Source organism: Monodelphis domestica, chromosome 7, assembly GCF_027887165.1.
Source record: "Monodelphis domestica isolate mMonDom1 chromosome 7, mMonDom1.pri, whole genome shotgun sequence".
NCBI lineage: Eukaryota > Metazoa > Chordata > Mammalia > Didelphimorphia > Didelphidae > Monodelphis > Monodelphis domestica.
Genome location: NC_077233.1, coordinates 8,826,275 through 8,841,925, shown reverse-complemented (window position 1 = coordinate 8,841,925; position 15,651 = coordinate 8,826,275). Strand labels below are relative to the sequence as shown.

At 45.3% G+C, this 15,651-nt stretch overlaps 1 protein-coding gene across 9 annotated transcripts in view; it reads right to left on the bottom strand.

Moving 5' to 3' along the window:
• CACNA1D (calcium voltage-gated channel subunit alpha1 D) overlaps positions 1–15,651 on the bottom strand; it is a 353,867-nt gene that overhangs the window by 121,697 nt on the left and 216,519 nt on the right. For all 9 annotated transcript variants that reach the window (XM_056804160.1, XM_056804154.1, XM_056804161.1 and 6 more), the window contains one exon: positions 119–206. In XM_056804160.1, coding sequence (XP_056660138.1) covers positions 119–206 — 88 coding nt within the window. The remainder of the gene's footprint in view (positions 1–118; positions 207–15,651) is intronic.

Below are 15,651 nucleotides of genomic sequence, written 5' to 3'. Positions count from 1 at the left end.
CATAATCCTCTTTATCTTAAAAAACCAGGCTTAGAAACTAACGTTCTCCCCTCCTTCCCCAAACTTCAGCCCAGCCAACAAATGGCCCACAGAGGAGCAATGAAGTCTGCACACTTACCACAGACGGCCACAGCACCCTTGGTTTTCCCCTTCTCCCCCGATGTTCTCGGTATTCACAGACTCCGTCTCACTTGTGGGCATACTTGCTGCAAGGAGAGAAAGCATGTTTCAAAGAAAGGGATGGCAAACAGCCCATGTTGTGATGGGCATCTCCAGGTCTCCTGCACTTCATCCAAGACATTTCCAAGCAAAAAGGGAGGGTGTTTTGATGAGGCTTTTGTACCAAATGGTTTGTGGCAGGTAATTTGAGTATTTCCTCTTGCAAGGTTTATTTTTTCCCCATAATGACTTCTAGGGCATTAAGAGACTCCTTCCAAGAGCAGCGCTGAAGGGAAGCCCCAGAAGGTCCAGCAATATGGTCTTGACCAATGACACCATCGTATCCTGCTTGCCTCTTCAGAGGGCATTAATTTGTTACTGAACAAGCTTTTAGTACACATCTACTGTGTGTCAGGTTCTAGGTTGGGGCCGATAACTCAGTGGCAATTGGGTAGACATGGGGTCTGCTCTCTGCCATGGTGTTACTCCATAACAGATTTTGTAAATAGAATTTTTAACAAATTCACTGGAAATAAATGTGTATAAAATGGAATTGGGAGGGGCAAGCTATTTCAAGTGAGTCCTTTTGTATATCAAAGGATCTTGGGAAATACAAATCATCTACACCACCCCCACACCCCTCCTCCCACTGCTCTGTGCCCTTTAAAACAGAAGTCACCTTAAAGAGCCCAGAAAGCTGATGAAGAATGTGAAGAGGAGGGCTCCTAGGGGAAGAGCACCCTCTATGTACTGAAACAAAAGAGACAACAAGAGGTCTTCTGTTGCCAACAACTGGTCATTGGGAATCAACTCCTTTTGAGAACGCTGCCTGCTGTATCACCTACAGAGCATCAAGGCTGCACGAGTGAGAGGAGAAGTCCCCAGACAGAGCCATAGGTTAAAGCACACGTGAAACAAGACTCCATATTCCACAAGCTAGAACAAGACCAAGTTCCTGGGCTAAGGAATTTATTGTCATTCATACAAATCAGAGATTGGAAATCAATGCCCACAATAAATTCTACCTGCTCCCAAAATCAGAGTTCTTGCCACAGCTTATCTAGAACCCTTTCTAGTAGGGGCAATGGGTCATCTAATGCTATAAGAATGATGAGAGCCTGGACCACTGCAGAAGAAAAGAAGGTCCTTGAGAGCGGGGCCTCCTTCATTTGTGTCCTCATGCATAGGAGGTATCTAATAAACACCTGTGGTGCTGAAGTGCAGGTCTTTGGCACAAAACGAGGAGGAGGAAACCTAAGGCAAAGAGCCCAGTGACCAAGGAAACATCTTTATCTTTATCTTTTACCGGAGGACGTCCTGCTAACTCATACAGAAAATGAGATGTCACACAGAGAAGGGGGTCCACAAGTGGCTGGGCAGAGTTTGGATTTTTAACCAAAGCTCTTCTTGATCTGGATGTGGTGGCATGAGGTCTCATGATGTGCAAACTCTCTCAGGGCCTCGGTACGACAGGGGATACTTGATTCAAATTTATGTGTGAGAAAAGAGGTCAGCAGGGGGGAGTTTCCAGCTATAAAAACAGCTACCAACTTCAGATGAAAAATCTTTTGACAGTTTTCCATTGGAATTGTTATCATCAAGAAAAATTCAAATGATACAAATCACACGTTGCAGGGTCTGTCTATTTATTTCCCTCATTCTAAGGCCCAGATGTTGGTATGAGAAATGCTTTAGGATTCAGAAACACCTGAGGCATGTTGGAAGTCAGTCCTATTGACTTTTGGTGAAGTTTTTAAGGATCTAATTGAAGCTTATCAATTTTGGTCCCTTCAAGAAAGTAGGTGATTTCTCAGATTCGGTCATGAATCAAAGGGATTAACATTTTTTTAAAGTGCTCAGCATAACACCTGGCACCTGGTAGGTGCTCCATAAATGCCTATTCCTTACCCTCTATTCCTATTGAGAAAGGAAAATAGCCTAATTCTTTCCCAGGGCAAAGGGGAAAAAACACCATGAGAAGAGACAGAACTAGAACCACAACCCCTCCAGAAAAGACTGTTGGGCTTGAAGTTGACAATTAAATGACAGTTGTACACTCAACTTGACCTGTGCTCAAGGATAGGGAGAAGCCCTTTGGCCAGCCCACTGTGCTGACTTTTCCCCATCACTCAAATAGCCCCTAGTTTCCCTGGATATCTTCCTTTCATAACTCCCTCACTGGTAGGGAATAGATGATTCTGTTCATTTGATTATCAGGTACCAGGCTGTCCCCAAGCCTTCCTCACTCTCTTGTATCTTGTCAGAGGGCTTCTGGAGCTTCCTTTCCCCCTTTTTCTTGTCTCTCTCTCTAAGAAGCAGTGGAAAGAAGGCTGGACTTGGAATCGGAGTATCTGGGTGCAAATCCCAGTTGTGAGATTCCTTAGTAGTGAGATCTAGGGATTCTTATCTCACTTCTCTGACCCTTGGTTTTTCATCTATAAAATAAAGGGGTTAGACAAGGTGATCTCTATCACCTATGATCTCTAGAAGAGTGGGAGCAATGCTAGGACTGGAATCAAGAGGCCTGAGTGGGATCCAAGCTGGGCCACGCATCTGTGTGACACAAGCAAAGCTCCATTTCTGTTTCCCCCTGTCATATAGGAATAATTCATCATAATATCTCTGCCTTCCTGCCACCCTCCCTATGTGGTTATTTTAAAAATTTGTTTGTTACATTAAATTTCTCAGATATCTATTACCTCTTCTCTGCTCCCCATACTAGAGAGGCATCATTTGACAAAAAGATATACGTCTATATAAAACTACGTCTTGCTTGTTTCTATTTATCAGTTCTTTCTCTAGAGGTGGGCATGTACAAGTCATTCTTCAAACCATATTCTCATGACAGATAATATTTTCTTTGATCTATTCATTCCACTCTTCATAATTTGATGTAGGTCTTCCCATTTTTTTAGGATTAACCTGCTCATCATTATTATGGGAGTAAAGTGAGTTTATTTCTAATATTTGGTGAACCACAAAGCAATAGCTTGGTGTCGGTAACTGCTCTTCTTATGTTAAGATTCTAGGTCTCAGTCTGTTCTAGGAGGCAGACCAACTAACAAATGGGCACGTCATAACACTTTGTGATGGCTGCCAATAGTACAATGAAGACCAAGGTGAGCCATTGAGGATCCAGGTAATGGCTGTCCTTTGGTCACAGAAGACAGGCCTTAAGTTATGATCTCTGCAGTTCACCCAGTTTTCTAATGACTCTCCTCTAACAATTCTTCCCATAACAGTTGAAAAAAGGTAGTTTGTATATCCTGAGATTGCTTCTTTTTCTTCCTCCTTCCTCTAACTTTTGTTTTATTTTTTTGAACTGAAAAATTATATTTAATTAATTCATTTAGAATATTTTCCCATGGTCACAAGATTCATGTTCTTTCCCTCCTTTCCTCCCAACCCCCTCCTTTAGCCAACACACAATTCCACTGGGTTTTACATGTGTCATTGATCAAGACCTATTTTCATATCATTAACATTTGCTCTAGGATGATCATTTGATTGTGCCACAGTGTATCAGCCTCTGTGTACAATGTTCTCCTGGTTCTGCTCCTCTCACTCTGCATCACTTCCTGGAGGTCGTCCCAGTTCACATGGAATCCCTCCAGTTCATCATTCCTTTGAGCACAAAGTGTTCCATCACCAGCAGATACCACAACTTGTTCAGCGATTCCCCAATCGAAGGGCAGCCCCTAACTTTTATAAACTGACATTAACTTTAATTAACCGCAATGCAGTCAAAGAGATAGGATGATGGATTTGTGATTTGACTGTTTCAGGGAACTCCCAGATGAGGAAAGTCTCTTTCCCGGGGTAGGACAGCACCTTCTCTGTAGCTATCTTACTTTGTTGCTTCCAGCATGGAGCCCTTACGAGATTTGCCCAGATTCACATGGCCAGTATGTGTCAGAATCACGAGCATAGGTCTAAGCTTAAAAAGATAGCGAGACAAACTAGAGAATACTGAGTATGCGTCTCTATGCAACAAAAAGGTTTCCAGAAGACCACCAGATGACCCTTCAACAGCAGAGCAATGGATTCCCATAGATTTACTCTCCATTCGTGCAAGGGAATCTATTGGGCAGATAAGACCCGTCCCCGTGGCCGTGCTTCTTGAGGGCTATATTTTGGGAGGAGAGGTTACTATGGTAACTACTACAGCTTTCATAAAAACCTAAAGAGAATGAGTTCTAGAAGTCATGGTTGCTAGTCTCTCTGGGGTGCTGGGGCATCTCTGCAAACGCTGGTGTTCTTTCAACGTGACCTTCCCCCCATACTGTTGACCCTGGCTGCCCCGTCCCTGGAACTGCCCCGTTTGCTTGGCGACCCGCTTTGCCCCCATTTGCAGGGATTTGACCTTGTTTTCTGAAAAGAGGCTCCACTCCCCTCTGCACGCAGGCCAAAGGAAGTTCACAGTCATAAACTGACTAGAGGAGACGCTGTCTCTGAGGGAAGGAGGCTTGGATGGCAATTTACACACACAAAGGATTCAATCACTTTCCAAGGAAACGGGTTTTTGATTTGTGTCCTAACAGCCACCACAAAGTGCCTGTACATCAACCAGCATTTATTAGGCACATCCTATGTCTGAAAGGCATGGATTGTGTTGGGGGCTGGGGATAGCCGTGAGAACAGTCCCTGCCCCCAAGGGGCTTCTGCAGTAATAGAAGATACACACACACACACACACACACACAGGCATGCATCCCCCTGCCCGCCCCTGCCAGGGAAGGTGTGTACGAGGTTTGTACACAGCAAGGACAGGGACCCCTTCCTGCAGGGGCTTCACGACAACGGTGGCCCTTGAGCTGTGGGGGTGTGACAGGACCCAGGGGGGCCTGGGCTGCTGGGGCAAGGCACTCCCATAGCCACCCTCCGCCTGTTTCCTCGCCGAGGAAGCAGAGACCACACTGAATGGCCATTCTGGGTTTAGTGCGTGGCATGTAGTTCCCATGAATGGCTTTCAAAGGCCCTTTGGCTGGGCTGCTGAGGTCCTTGTTCTGCCAAGTGCTGTCTTAATGTAACTGGCTAGCGTCTCATTTTAGAAGACCCTGACTGACTGCAACAGACTTGGCACTGGACGGCCTTCCCTCTCTGCTCTGCGGATGCCCCGGGAGCCGGAGGGGCTGCCGAGACACGCACCGGAGTCCGAGGACGCAGCGGCCAGAGGGGGCCAGAGGCGAAGGCCTGCCGGGACCTCCGCGGGCAACAAGGAGAAGAAAGGCGAAGGGGTGGCCTGAAGAGGCGCTGCCCCGCTCTCGCCCTCAAGCCTCCACAGGAAAGTCACCTTTCCTTGTCGGAACAGGCTGCCTGCCCAGCCTTCTGGCCACGGCCATGAAGCTCTGCTGCCACGACAGGCCTCTGCTTGGGAAGCCGCTTCCACCATTTCATGGAACGCTCCTCCTCCCTGGTCTGCTCCTGGACAGAGCAGGTGATCCCCAAACTGCATGTTCTTCAGGTCACAGAAGAAACGATTCTCTTTTCTTCCCATAACTGTATTTGCTTCTCTTTGGCCATGGAATCTAGAGACTATAAAGTCCTTGAAGGCCCTCCCCTTTGTACCCTGTCAAGGTGCTTGGCAAATAGAAGGCACTTCATAAATGCTTCCTGAGGGACAGCTAAGCAGCACAGTGGATAGAGTGCCCACTCTGAAGGCAGGAGGTCCTGGGTTCAAATGTGACCTCAGACTCTTCATAGTTAGACAAGTCATTGAACTCTAGGTACTAGCCCTTACAACTCTTCTGTGTTAGAATCAATAAGGCAAATGTTGTATTGAGAGAGAGAAAAGGGAGGAAGGGGGGAAGAAAAAAGGGAGGAAGGGGGGAAAGGAGAAAGAGGAGAAGAGGGGAAAGGGGATGGGAGAAAGGGGGGGGAGAAAATCCACAAATGCACGAGGGTAAAAGTTAAAAAAAAAACTTATTTTTTAAACCTTTATCTTCAATCTTAGTATCAATGATCTATATTGGTTCCAAAGCAGAACAGGAGTAAGGGCTAGGCAATAAGTGACCCAGGTGGTCCTGGGTTCGAATCTGGCCTCAGACACTTTCTAGCTGTGTGACCCTGGGCAAGTCATTTAGCCCTCCTTGCCTAGTCCTTACCACTCTTCTGCCTTAGAATCAAATACACAGAATTGACTCCGAGAGGTAAATTAAGGGCTTATAAGTAAATAAGTGAATAAATACTAAGAAGCTTGGCTAGGCTTCAAGTTTGTGAGAAGTTTTCATCCCAGCCCAACCACCACTGGGCCAAGTGATTCATAACCTCTCTAAGACCGTTTCCTCCTGTATGAAGAGTGAGAAACACGAGTTTTCTTGGCCACAAAACTGTCTAAGTCCGAGTCTTCTCTGGTGGCACCATCCCAGCTTCTATCCTTTGGGAGACGTGAAGCTGAGGGTTCCCACTGGCGGTGAAGTTTACCCCCAAGCTAGTACCGGTCTGGAAAGGAGGCGGTCCATCTGCCTTGGTCCATGATTTCTCAGCAGCTCATCGGCCAAAGACTCAGCCAGGAGGGACGACACCTAACGCCACTGACTGGATGCCAGGCTGTGTTTGGTTTCACAAGCTCTAGCATCTTTGGACTCAGGCTCCTAAAATGCTTTCATGACCTGCCCGGATTTGCTCAGGAACTGCTTCCTTTCAGAAGCCTTTCAGATCCCCTGTTCTCTCTCTTCTTCTTTTTTTAAACCTTCACCTTCCATCTTGGAGTCAATACTGTGTATTGGCTCCAAGGCAGAAGAGTGGCAAGGGCTAGGCCATGGGGGTCAAGTGACTTGCCCAGGGTCACACAGCTGGGAAGTGTCTGAGGCCAAATTTGAACCTAGGACCTCCCGTCTCTAGGCTGTTCTCTCTCTTCTGAATCACTTTAGAAATGGCTAAATGGCTTAGAGAGCTGGGGTTGGTCTCAGGAAGACCTGAGTTCAAATCCCATCTCAGATACTGTCTTGTTGTGTGACCCTGGACAAGTCACTTAACTTATTTGCCTCAGCGTCCTCAACTAAAAATGAGAAATAATAACCACCCAGGGTAGTTGTGAGGATCAAATGCTTTGCAAATCTTAAAGTGTTCAAGAAATGCTAATCATATCATTTCTCTCTGTGTAGTGTGTGTCTATAGATAAAGCTATTGGTTCCCATTTGGTGTTCCTACTAGAATGTGAGCTTCTGGAGAGCAGGGAATGTTCCAGTTTGAGCTTCATATGTTTGGCACCTCACTCACACAGGGCCTTGCTCACGAGAGGCAGAAGTGAGAAAATGTTTACTGAATGGAGGCAAATTCCTGGTTTCGACAATTTGGGCAAAGAATCAGGAGATGCCGGATTCGCCTTCACCCCTTTCTCTTGAAAAAGAAAACAGCAGGAGGCCGCCTGAAGGAAAATCAGCCCTCGGGCCCAAAATGGCACTCTCCGGCTCATAAGGCAGCACTGAGTTTGGCACTGCTAGAGACAAGGGGCGGATGCTCTACAGCTGAACCCCCACTCGCCATCCGTAAGGTCAAAGCACTGCCTGCAGGCAGGTGGAGAGCAAGGCAAAGTCACCAAGAGCACGGCCACCCCAATTCCATCACTGCACGGACATGCACGCACAAGCCGGCACACACGGCTCCACCTGCTTCCACAGGAGGCTCATCAGAGGTTCCAGGGAAAGCAGGGGCCAGGAAAGCACTTCAAGGTCCAAACACACAGACGTCGCTGGTTACCGGGGTCTTCCGCATGGCGGTGGCGGCGGCGGCGACCACAGCAGAGCATCCGCTTCTTTTTCTCATCCTTTAGTAAGTCGGCCACCGTAAGCTCTTCAGATTAAATATTGGGAGTTCCATTGTTAGACAGAAGATGGCAGCAAGACCAATGCAAAAAAACAGCCAAATAAACCACACAGCCACGTGAGGGGCCCCGACACAGCCCCAGACCCTTCCACATCACCCCCTTCCAACAAAACGGGGAAGAGACGTAAGGGCTGGCACAGTCTGCCTCGTTTGGCCTCACCTGTCTCACTGAGCCTGGGGGAGGGGACCTGTGACTAGAAGGGCACCCAAAAGAGAACGAAGGAGAGTCAGAATATAGTCCAGAAGGTATACGTCGTGTCCCTGTTCACAGAGTGACGAGTAAAAAAGGGATGTCCACAGTCTATAGTATGGTCCTCCTAGACAGTGCTTAATGGTCCCCCTAAGAAGCTGCCATCACCGAAGTGGTGCTACAGCTGGCACGATCTCTCTTGCCTGCCAATGAAGAGGGTTCTAGGGACTCGGAACTTCATCTGTCACCGGTGACAAGACAGGTAGTAGGCAGGTGAGCCACTTCCCTCTCTAGAGCTCAGTTTTCTTATTTATAAAATAAGGGGGTGGCGTAGGCTGGCTTCCAATTAATCTTTCTACTCGATGTCGGCTCCAGAGGGGAAAAACTTAAAAAAGGCTTTCTTCAAGGGAAAGGCAAATGCTCTAAAATCTCAAGTCAGTCTAGCAGCATTGGACAAAGAGGGATCTTGGGGTGACGGGCAATAAGAAAAAGCAAGAAGATGGATCAGACAATTTGAAAGGTGGAAAAGGAACACCAAAATCTCTATATGCTCATTCCCACACCCTCTCCTGAGCTCCAGGCCTGCATGAACAGTTGAACAGATTCACTCCAAATCTACTTCTCTTCCATAGTTTCTATTTTTGCCAAGGGCACCCCCATCCTTCTAGGCACTTGGGTTTATATTTTGGTGGCCTCCCTGACTCACAATCAGCCGACACATCTTGCTTCTGTTGCCTCAGTGTCTCTCAAATGCATTCCTCTCTCTCCATTCATAAAGCTATCACCCCCGTCCAGGCCCTGATCATTTCAATAATTTCCTATTGCTCTACTTGTCTCAATTCTCTTCCTTCTTTGGTAGCATTTCCACATAAAAGTATGGCGGTATTCCTAAAATAGAGATCCCCTTCCTCTTTGCTACACTGCACTGGGGAGTCCTCTCACATCTAGGATCAAATCTAAAGGCTTCTGTTAGTAATTGGAAGCTCCTGGAAAGCTGGACCAACATCACATTTCCAACATTTGGACTTATCACTCCCTTCCACAGATCTCCAAATGGTCCTGGAAAACTGTCCTTCTCTCATTTGCTTCCATGCAACACTCTATATTGTCTCTGGGTCTTTGGAAAGGACGACCCCCAAGCTTGGAATGCTTTCTTTCAGTCGGTCAGTAAACATTTATTAAGCAACTGCTAGGCATCAGGCACTGTGCTAAGCACTAGGCATTCAAAAAAGGCTGAAAGGCAGTCCCAAGTCTTACCCTCAAAGAGCTCCCAGTCCGATGGAGATGAGATAACCACGTGCAAACCCCAAGTACAAACAACGAAATATGGAATAAGATGGAAATAATCAGCAGAAGGAGAGTACTAGAATTACTGACGGAGCCAGAATAAATACAGGACATCAGGAAAGGCTTCCAGGCAAAGTAGGCTTTAGCTGGACCATGAAGGAAGCCAGGGAAGCCAAGAAGTGAAGATGAGCAAGAAGAGTATGCCAAGTGTGGGGAACAGCCGGAGAGAGCGACTGGGGTAACAGCAAGGACCCCATTACCACAGGGTCCCAGAGTGCGTAGGGGAAGGGCAGGTTATAAAGCACTCTGAAAGCCAAAACGAGGATTTTCCATGTGATCCTGCAGTTTACTGAGTAGGGAGGTAGTATGGTCAGGTTTGTACCTTAGGAATCACCTAAAGTGGAAGACAAACTAGAGAGGGGAGAACCTGGAGGCAGGCAGACTCCCAGGAGGGACTGCAGCAGGTGGGGGCAGCATTAAAGGAGAAGAAGGGGCACCTGGGTACTGGATTCTGGGGAGGTAAAAAAGAGTGAATTCTGGATAAGGATTAGCTTGTGAGCTTGTGGGAGAGCAATGGTCCTCTCAACTAATGGAGAAGTTAGAAAGAGAAGGATAATCAGCAAATCTACAGCACATGCTATATCCTGGGCACTGTGCTAAGTACTCTTTAAAAATGCGCTCCCATTTGATCCTCACTATAATCCTGCAAGGTAGATGCTTTTATTATCCATTTTTTATAGCTAAAGAAACTGATGCAAACTGATTAAGTGACTTGCCTAGTGCCACCCAAGTCTAAGTGCCTGGGGTAAGATTTGCACTCAAATCTTCCTAACTCTAAGCCCTGTCCTCTATCCACTGTACCACGTCTAAGAAGGTGAGGTCTTGGGGAGGTGGATGGGGAGAGAGAATGAATTCCATTTCAGACATATTGAGTTGAAAAGGTCTACAGGACCTCCAATTTGGCACATCTAAAAGGCAGCGGGAGCTATGAGACTACAGGCAGGTAGAGAGCTTAGGGCTAGATAAGCAGATCTGAGAATGATTATTATAAAAATGTTAATAGAATCCACAGGAGTGGATGAGATCACAAAAGGAAAGAAGGAGGTGGCCCAGCACAGAACCCTGTAAGACGCTCTAGTTAGCTCGAATAACCTGAATGAAGATCCAGCAAAGGAGACTAAGAAGGATTATTCATATAGATAAGAGAACCAAAAGAGGGGTGTCCTGAGCACCTAGAGAGAAGAAATGATCATAAAGGAAAAGGTTATCAACAATGCCAAGGCTGTGGAGAGGTAAAGAAGGCTGAGGGCTACGAAAGGTCCAGTGGATTTGGCAATGAACAATGAACAACTTTGGAGAGAACAATCCAATTGGATGATGAGGTGGAAGCCAGAATACAAAGAGAGAAAAGAGAGGAAAGGACGGAGAGGCACCTCATTCCAGAGGGAGGAGAGATGCAGGATAGAAGGACCAAGTAAGAGTTTTTTGAGAATAGGGGAGAAAGGAGCCCGTTTGTGGGAGGTAGAAAGGAAGAGACGACAGAAGGTAAGTGACAAAACTGGGAATAATAAAGAGGGTAATCTGCTGGAAAAGACAGGGTAGAATGGGATCACTTGTGCCTATAAAGAAGCTTGCCTTAGCAAAGAGGAGTCCCTCTTCATGTGAGAAAGGTAAGAGAAGAGATAGTAACAAAAGGTATCTGGGTGATGTGAGACAAGAAGGGCAGAAGGAGCTCTCAGCAGCTGGTCTCAATTTTTTTTTCAGTAAAATATGAGGCAAAAGTCCTCAATTGAGAGGACTAAGATAGAGGGAAACATGGAAAATTTAAGGAGAGGTGAAAAAGTTTGTAAGAGCCATTGTAGTGAGTGGAGGAGTGAATTAATTAGGGTGGTGTAAAAGGATTGCCTTGCAATAGTGAGGGTCCATTTGAGATTAGGTGACCAATATCTGTAAGTGGACCCAGTCAGCATAGTTTTGTGATTTTTCTTTCAGCTTTGTTCCTATGTGTGCTGGTACAAAGGTAGATGGTGAGAGTGATCCAAGGCCAAGGGTCACCAAACTAAGGCTGGCAATATAAGGGGGGAAGAGGACTCAGAAATGGACAGTGTAGAGTTGAACTGGTTCACCAAAAGTCAAGATGGAGAAGGGAGGAGAGCTTTGCTAGGGCCACAGTGATGATGGTCTGGGAAAAAACAGAGAGGTGGAGGGAATGGAGGGCATGGTCCAGATCAAGAATGGAGTTTGGGGTTGCAAGGCAGAGGAAGAGGTAGTGAATTTGAAAAAGGACAGGCTGTTTTGGCAGGTGATCGAAAGACCAGAGATCTGACCATCTTTTTGTGTGGCTCCAGTGGGGCAGAGGAGGAGGTATGGGGAAATGAGTGATCTGAGAAATGGTGAAGGTAGGTTTTTGAAGGAATGTTACTATGTATGTTTAAATGCTCACAAAATGGTGATAGGAGTAGAGGAAAAGGAAAAGGCTGTGGGCCAGGCACAGAACACACTGATGTTGGTATATAGTATGTGGAGAAGGGGTCACAGGGAAACCTGGGTGTCAACAGGGAGCAAGGAATATCTAACTTACCTACCCTGAGTTGTGAGTAAGGGGAAAGAGTTAATATGTAGCTGGTCCTAGAAAGGAAGGTCAGGGAATCTGTGTCATCAGGAAGGATACAGGTCTTGGGGAGAATCAGAAGACAGAAGGAAAGGGGGGAAAAGATTTAGGATAAAATTAAGTTTGTTACTTATGGAGCAACTTGTCTGATGACATGGAACAAGCATTCCAGAGAGCCCAGTGGAAATGGTGGGCAGCTTTGGAGAGGGACATGGTTGGAGAGGCATTGAGATGAGAGCCCAATGGGAAAAAAGGATCAGACAGTAGGAAATGGAAAATCAAGTTTGAATGATGGCAGCAGGGGTTCAGAATCATTGGGATGGGGAGGGGATCTGTTTCTAAGAATGCTTTATTTCCCTCATAAATCAGTTCAAGTGTCACCTTCTACATAGAGTCTTTCCTGATCTCCCGGGTCACTAATGCCATTAAGGTTACCTTCTGTCTGGTTTGTTTATTTTGTATGTAGCTCTGTATGTGCATGTAGTCTCTCGCATGATCCTCTAAGCTCCTGTACTTATATTACCATCTGGATGATGCAAGATGAAGGGAGAACAAGAAGAAGCTCTCAGCAAATGGACTCAATTTTTTCAGCAAAATATAAGGCAAGACTGAGAGGGTGGCCAAAGGAGAGTCATGGGAGGTTCCCATGTTTCCAACTTTAGTGCTGTGCCAAGCACATGGTAAGCAGCATATAAATATATATTGACCAATTAATAATCAAAGACCATAGGAACCCAAGAAACAAAAGAGCAAACCCAGTGATCTTTGGCTTTTCTCTATAGAGACAGTCATGGAGAGAGAGGTTTAGAGCTACAAATCTCAGTGCTTTTATATTTTATGTAAATTATCCTTGTCATTTTAAAAATGAAATTCCAAACCCAAAGACCAATAAGTCAATATTCTACTGGAAAAATGGAATCATAATCAATAGGAGCTGACTTCCTGGTCCATGGAAGGGAGATTATTGTTCAAAGATGACTGGGTGGGCATCTCAGGGACCTAACTATTCTTAGGTTCCCTAGTTCTCTAACGGCAGCTCCAAACCTTCTAATGTCTTTAATCAAGCACTGATTGTTACCTTTTGTTTTTATATAATCTTCATTCCCAAACGTGTCCTGGCAAAAGTTTCAGAAATGGGGAAGAGCTGAGAGTAGTTTGCAACACCCTATAAAGATGACAAACCTTGCCAAGTGAGGCATCAAAAGTTATACCAAGATTTCAAATCATAGTGATTGTGTAAATAATGCTGGTATGGGCAGTGACAAAGAAGTGTGGAAGAGGAATTTGTCTGAGGTAAAGACAATGTATTTTTTGATACATGATGAACTGTAGATGCCAATGGTAACACTCTGGGGCAGTTACATGTCATAGTGGAGAGAGTGCTGAGCCTGAAGTCAGGAAGATTCATCTTCCTGAAATCAAAGCTGGATCTAGACACTCACTATTGTGTGACCCTGGGAAAGTCACTTAACTCAATTTGCCTCAGTTTCCCCATCTGTAAAATGAGCTGGAGAAGGAAATGGCAAATCACTCTAGTATCTTTGCCAAGAAAAGCCCAAATAGAGTCATGATGAGTCAGGCACAACTGAAAAAACAACAAATGGAGCATATCTCTCAAAAGATCCCAAGGGTAAGGTGATGATGTGGGATTGGAACTCAGGAGAGAGACTAGGTCAAGGTCTACAGAACCAGGCTTTACATAAATGAGAACTATATCCACAGAAGCTGATTAGGCCATCAAGTAAGAATAAAGAGAAAAAAGGGAGCCCAGAACAGAGCCTTGGGGTACACTTATATGGTGAAACCTCTAAACCAGAAAGGAGAATAGGCTAAGCCTAAATGTGTTTCTTTGTAGTTTGAGCTACAAGTTGGTCTGGCAAAACCAAGTGGCTTTGTTCTATTGACTATTACCACTTGGAGAAATTATTGATCATATCAAATTTCCACAGCAAAGTCACTCTATTTTTTTTATTTTTGACAGAATTTCAGAATAAGTTTTCTGGTAAAGTATTTCATTACTTTTAGCTTTTTAAAAGTACTAATCATTGACAAAGAGAAGAGTTTAAAATAGACTTTCAGGCTTCCAGATTTTAATAGTCCTAGAAAATCTCCATTGTTAATTCAAAAGCAGCTGCATATGCCTGAAAAACTGCTCAGAAATTTGGCAGGATTTCTAAAGTAACTTGAAGCTCAGCAAAAAGTTAAATAAATTACACTTAAACATTTTCCAAATGCTCAAGAAATTCACTTCCAAGGGGGAACTTCATCCATTAGATCAATTGTGTAACACTAGGCTCCTAGACTGAATTTCTAGATAGGACATTTTTACTCAACCACATGTATACGTGGCCTGTTTGGGGTTGGCCTGGAAACCCTCACGGTTTAGCTAACTAGCTCAGAGACTTGCTCATTTTGTTTTTCCCTTCCAGGGAATGTGTAGTGTTGAGTAATATAGGTCAAGGAAAAAAGGAGCAAGAAACAAACATGCATCTGATTGGTGACATCTGCTCTGCTAAGGAGAAAGGAAATGTGAGTGACTAAATCTTTGACTTTTCAGTGCTGACGAACAAGAAACTGACTTGGAAAGCCAGAAATCTGTGTCTACAATTCCTGCTAAAAATAAAAGCCTGAGCAAGTATAATGTTCTCCAAAATTCAAGCTTAAAGTGAAAAGGTGGGTCTAGCTCACCTCAGAAGACTCTTAGTCCAGGCCCCTGCTGTCTGCCAGGGAGGCAGTGACAAAGAGTCTCATGGATGCCAAAGACGTTCCAGAGGACTTCTCCTGACCACGGTTTACTTTCACCAGTTCCTGTCAGAAGAGCTCTCCTTTCCTCTGCCCCTTCCATCACAAGGCACTGCAGATCTCAGTGCTTTGGAGCCAGGAGGGACCACAGAGAGAGTTATCTATGTCAGACTCAGAGGGCCCACTGATATGCACAGAAGGATCCTGGGCATTGCCTACTGACTTAATTCTCGAGGTAATGTTAGTAATGTTCATTTTTAAATTATTTCCCAATCTCATTTTAATCTGATTGTGGGCTGTGTGTTCATTTTTGACACTTCTGCTCTGTCTTCCAGGCTGGCCTCAATGACTTCTCCTCAAAGGAAATCCTCTTAACCCTTGAGGGAGCCACTGTGGAACAATTCTAACTGTAAATGTTTTCTTTCTATCCACACGAAAGCTGCCTCTTTGAAGCCTCCACCCATTGCTTCTAGTTGTTTCAAGTAACAGAAAGTCATCTCTCCTTCGCATGACAATCCTTCAAATGTTTCAGGGCAAGTGCTATCTCTGTCCCAACCCCGAACTCATCTGATTTTTCCAGGTAAGAAGTCCACAGTGTCTTTCCACTGATCCTCACTCACCTGGCATGAACTGGAGGCCAGCTCCATTTTGTTCACTGTCCTCTGGAGGCTCTCATCAATGTTCTTCCTATGTGGTAACCCCCCCAGACCTGAACAGAAGAGTCCCCAGGCTTCTCTACTGGAGGTCTCCTTTTAAGCGGACAGTGTCTTTAGTGGCTACTCTTTGAGCCATTAAGTAAGCTTCAAATCTGATTAACTGCAGGGAGTCAAAAGAT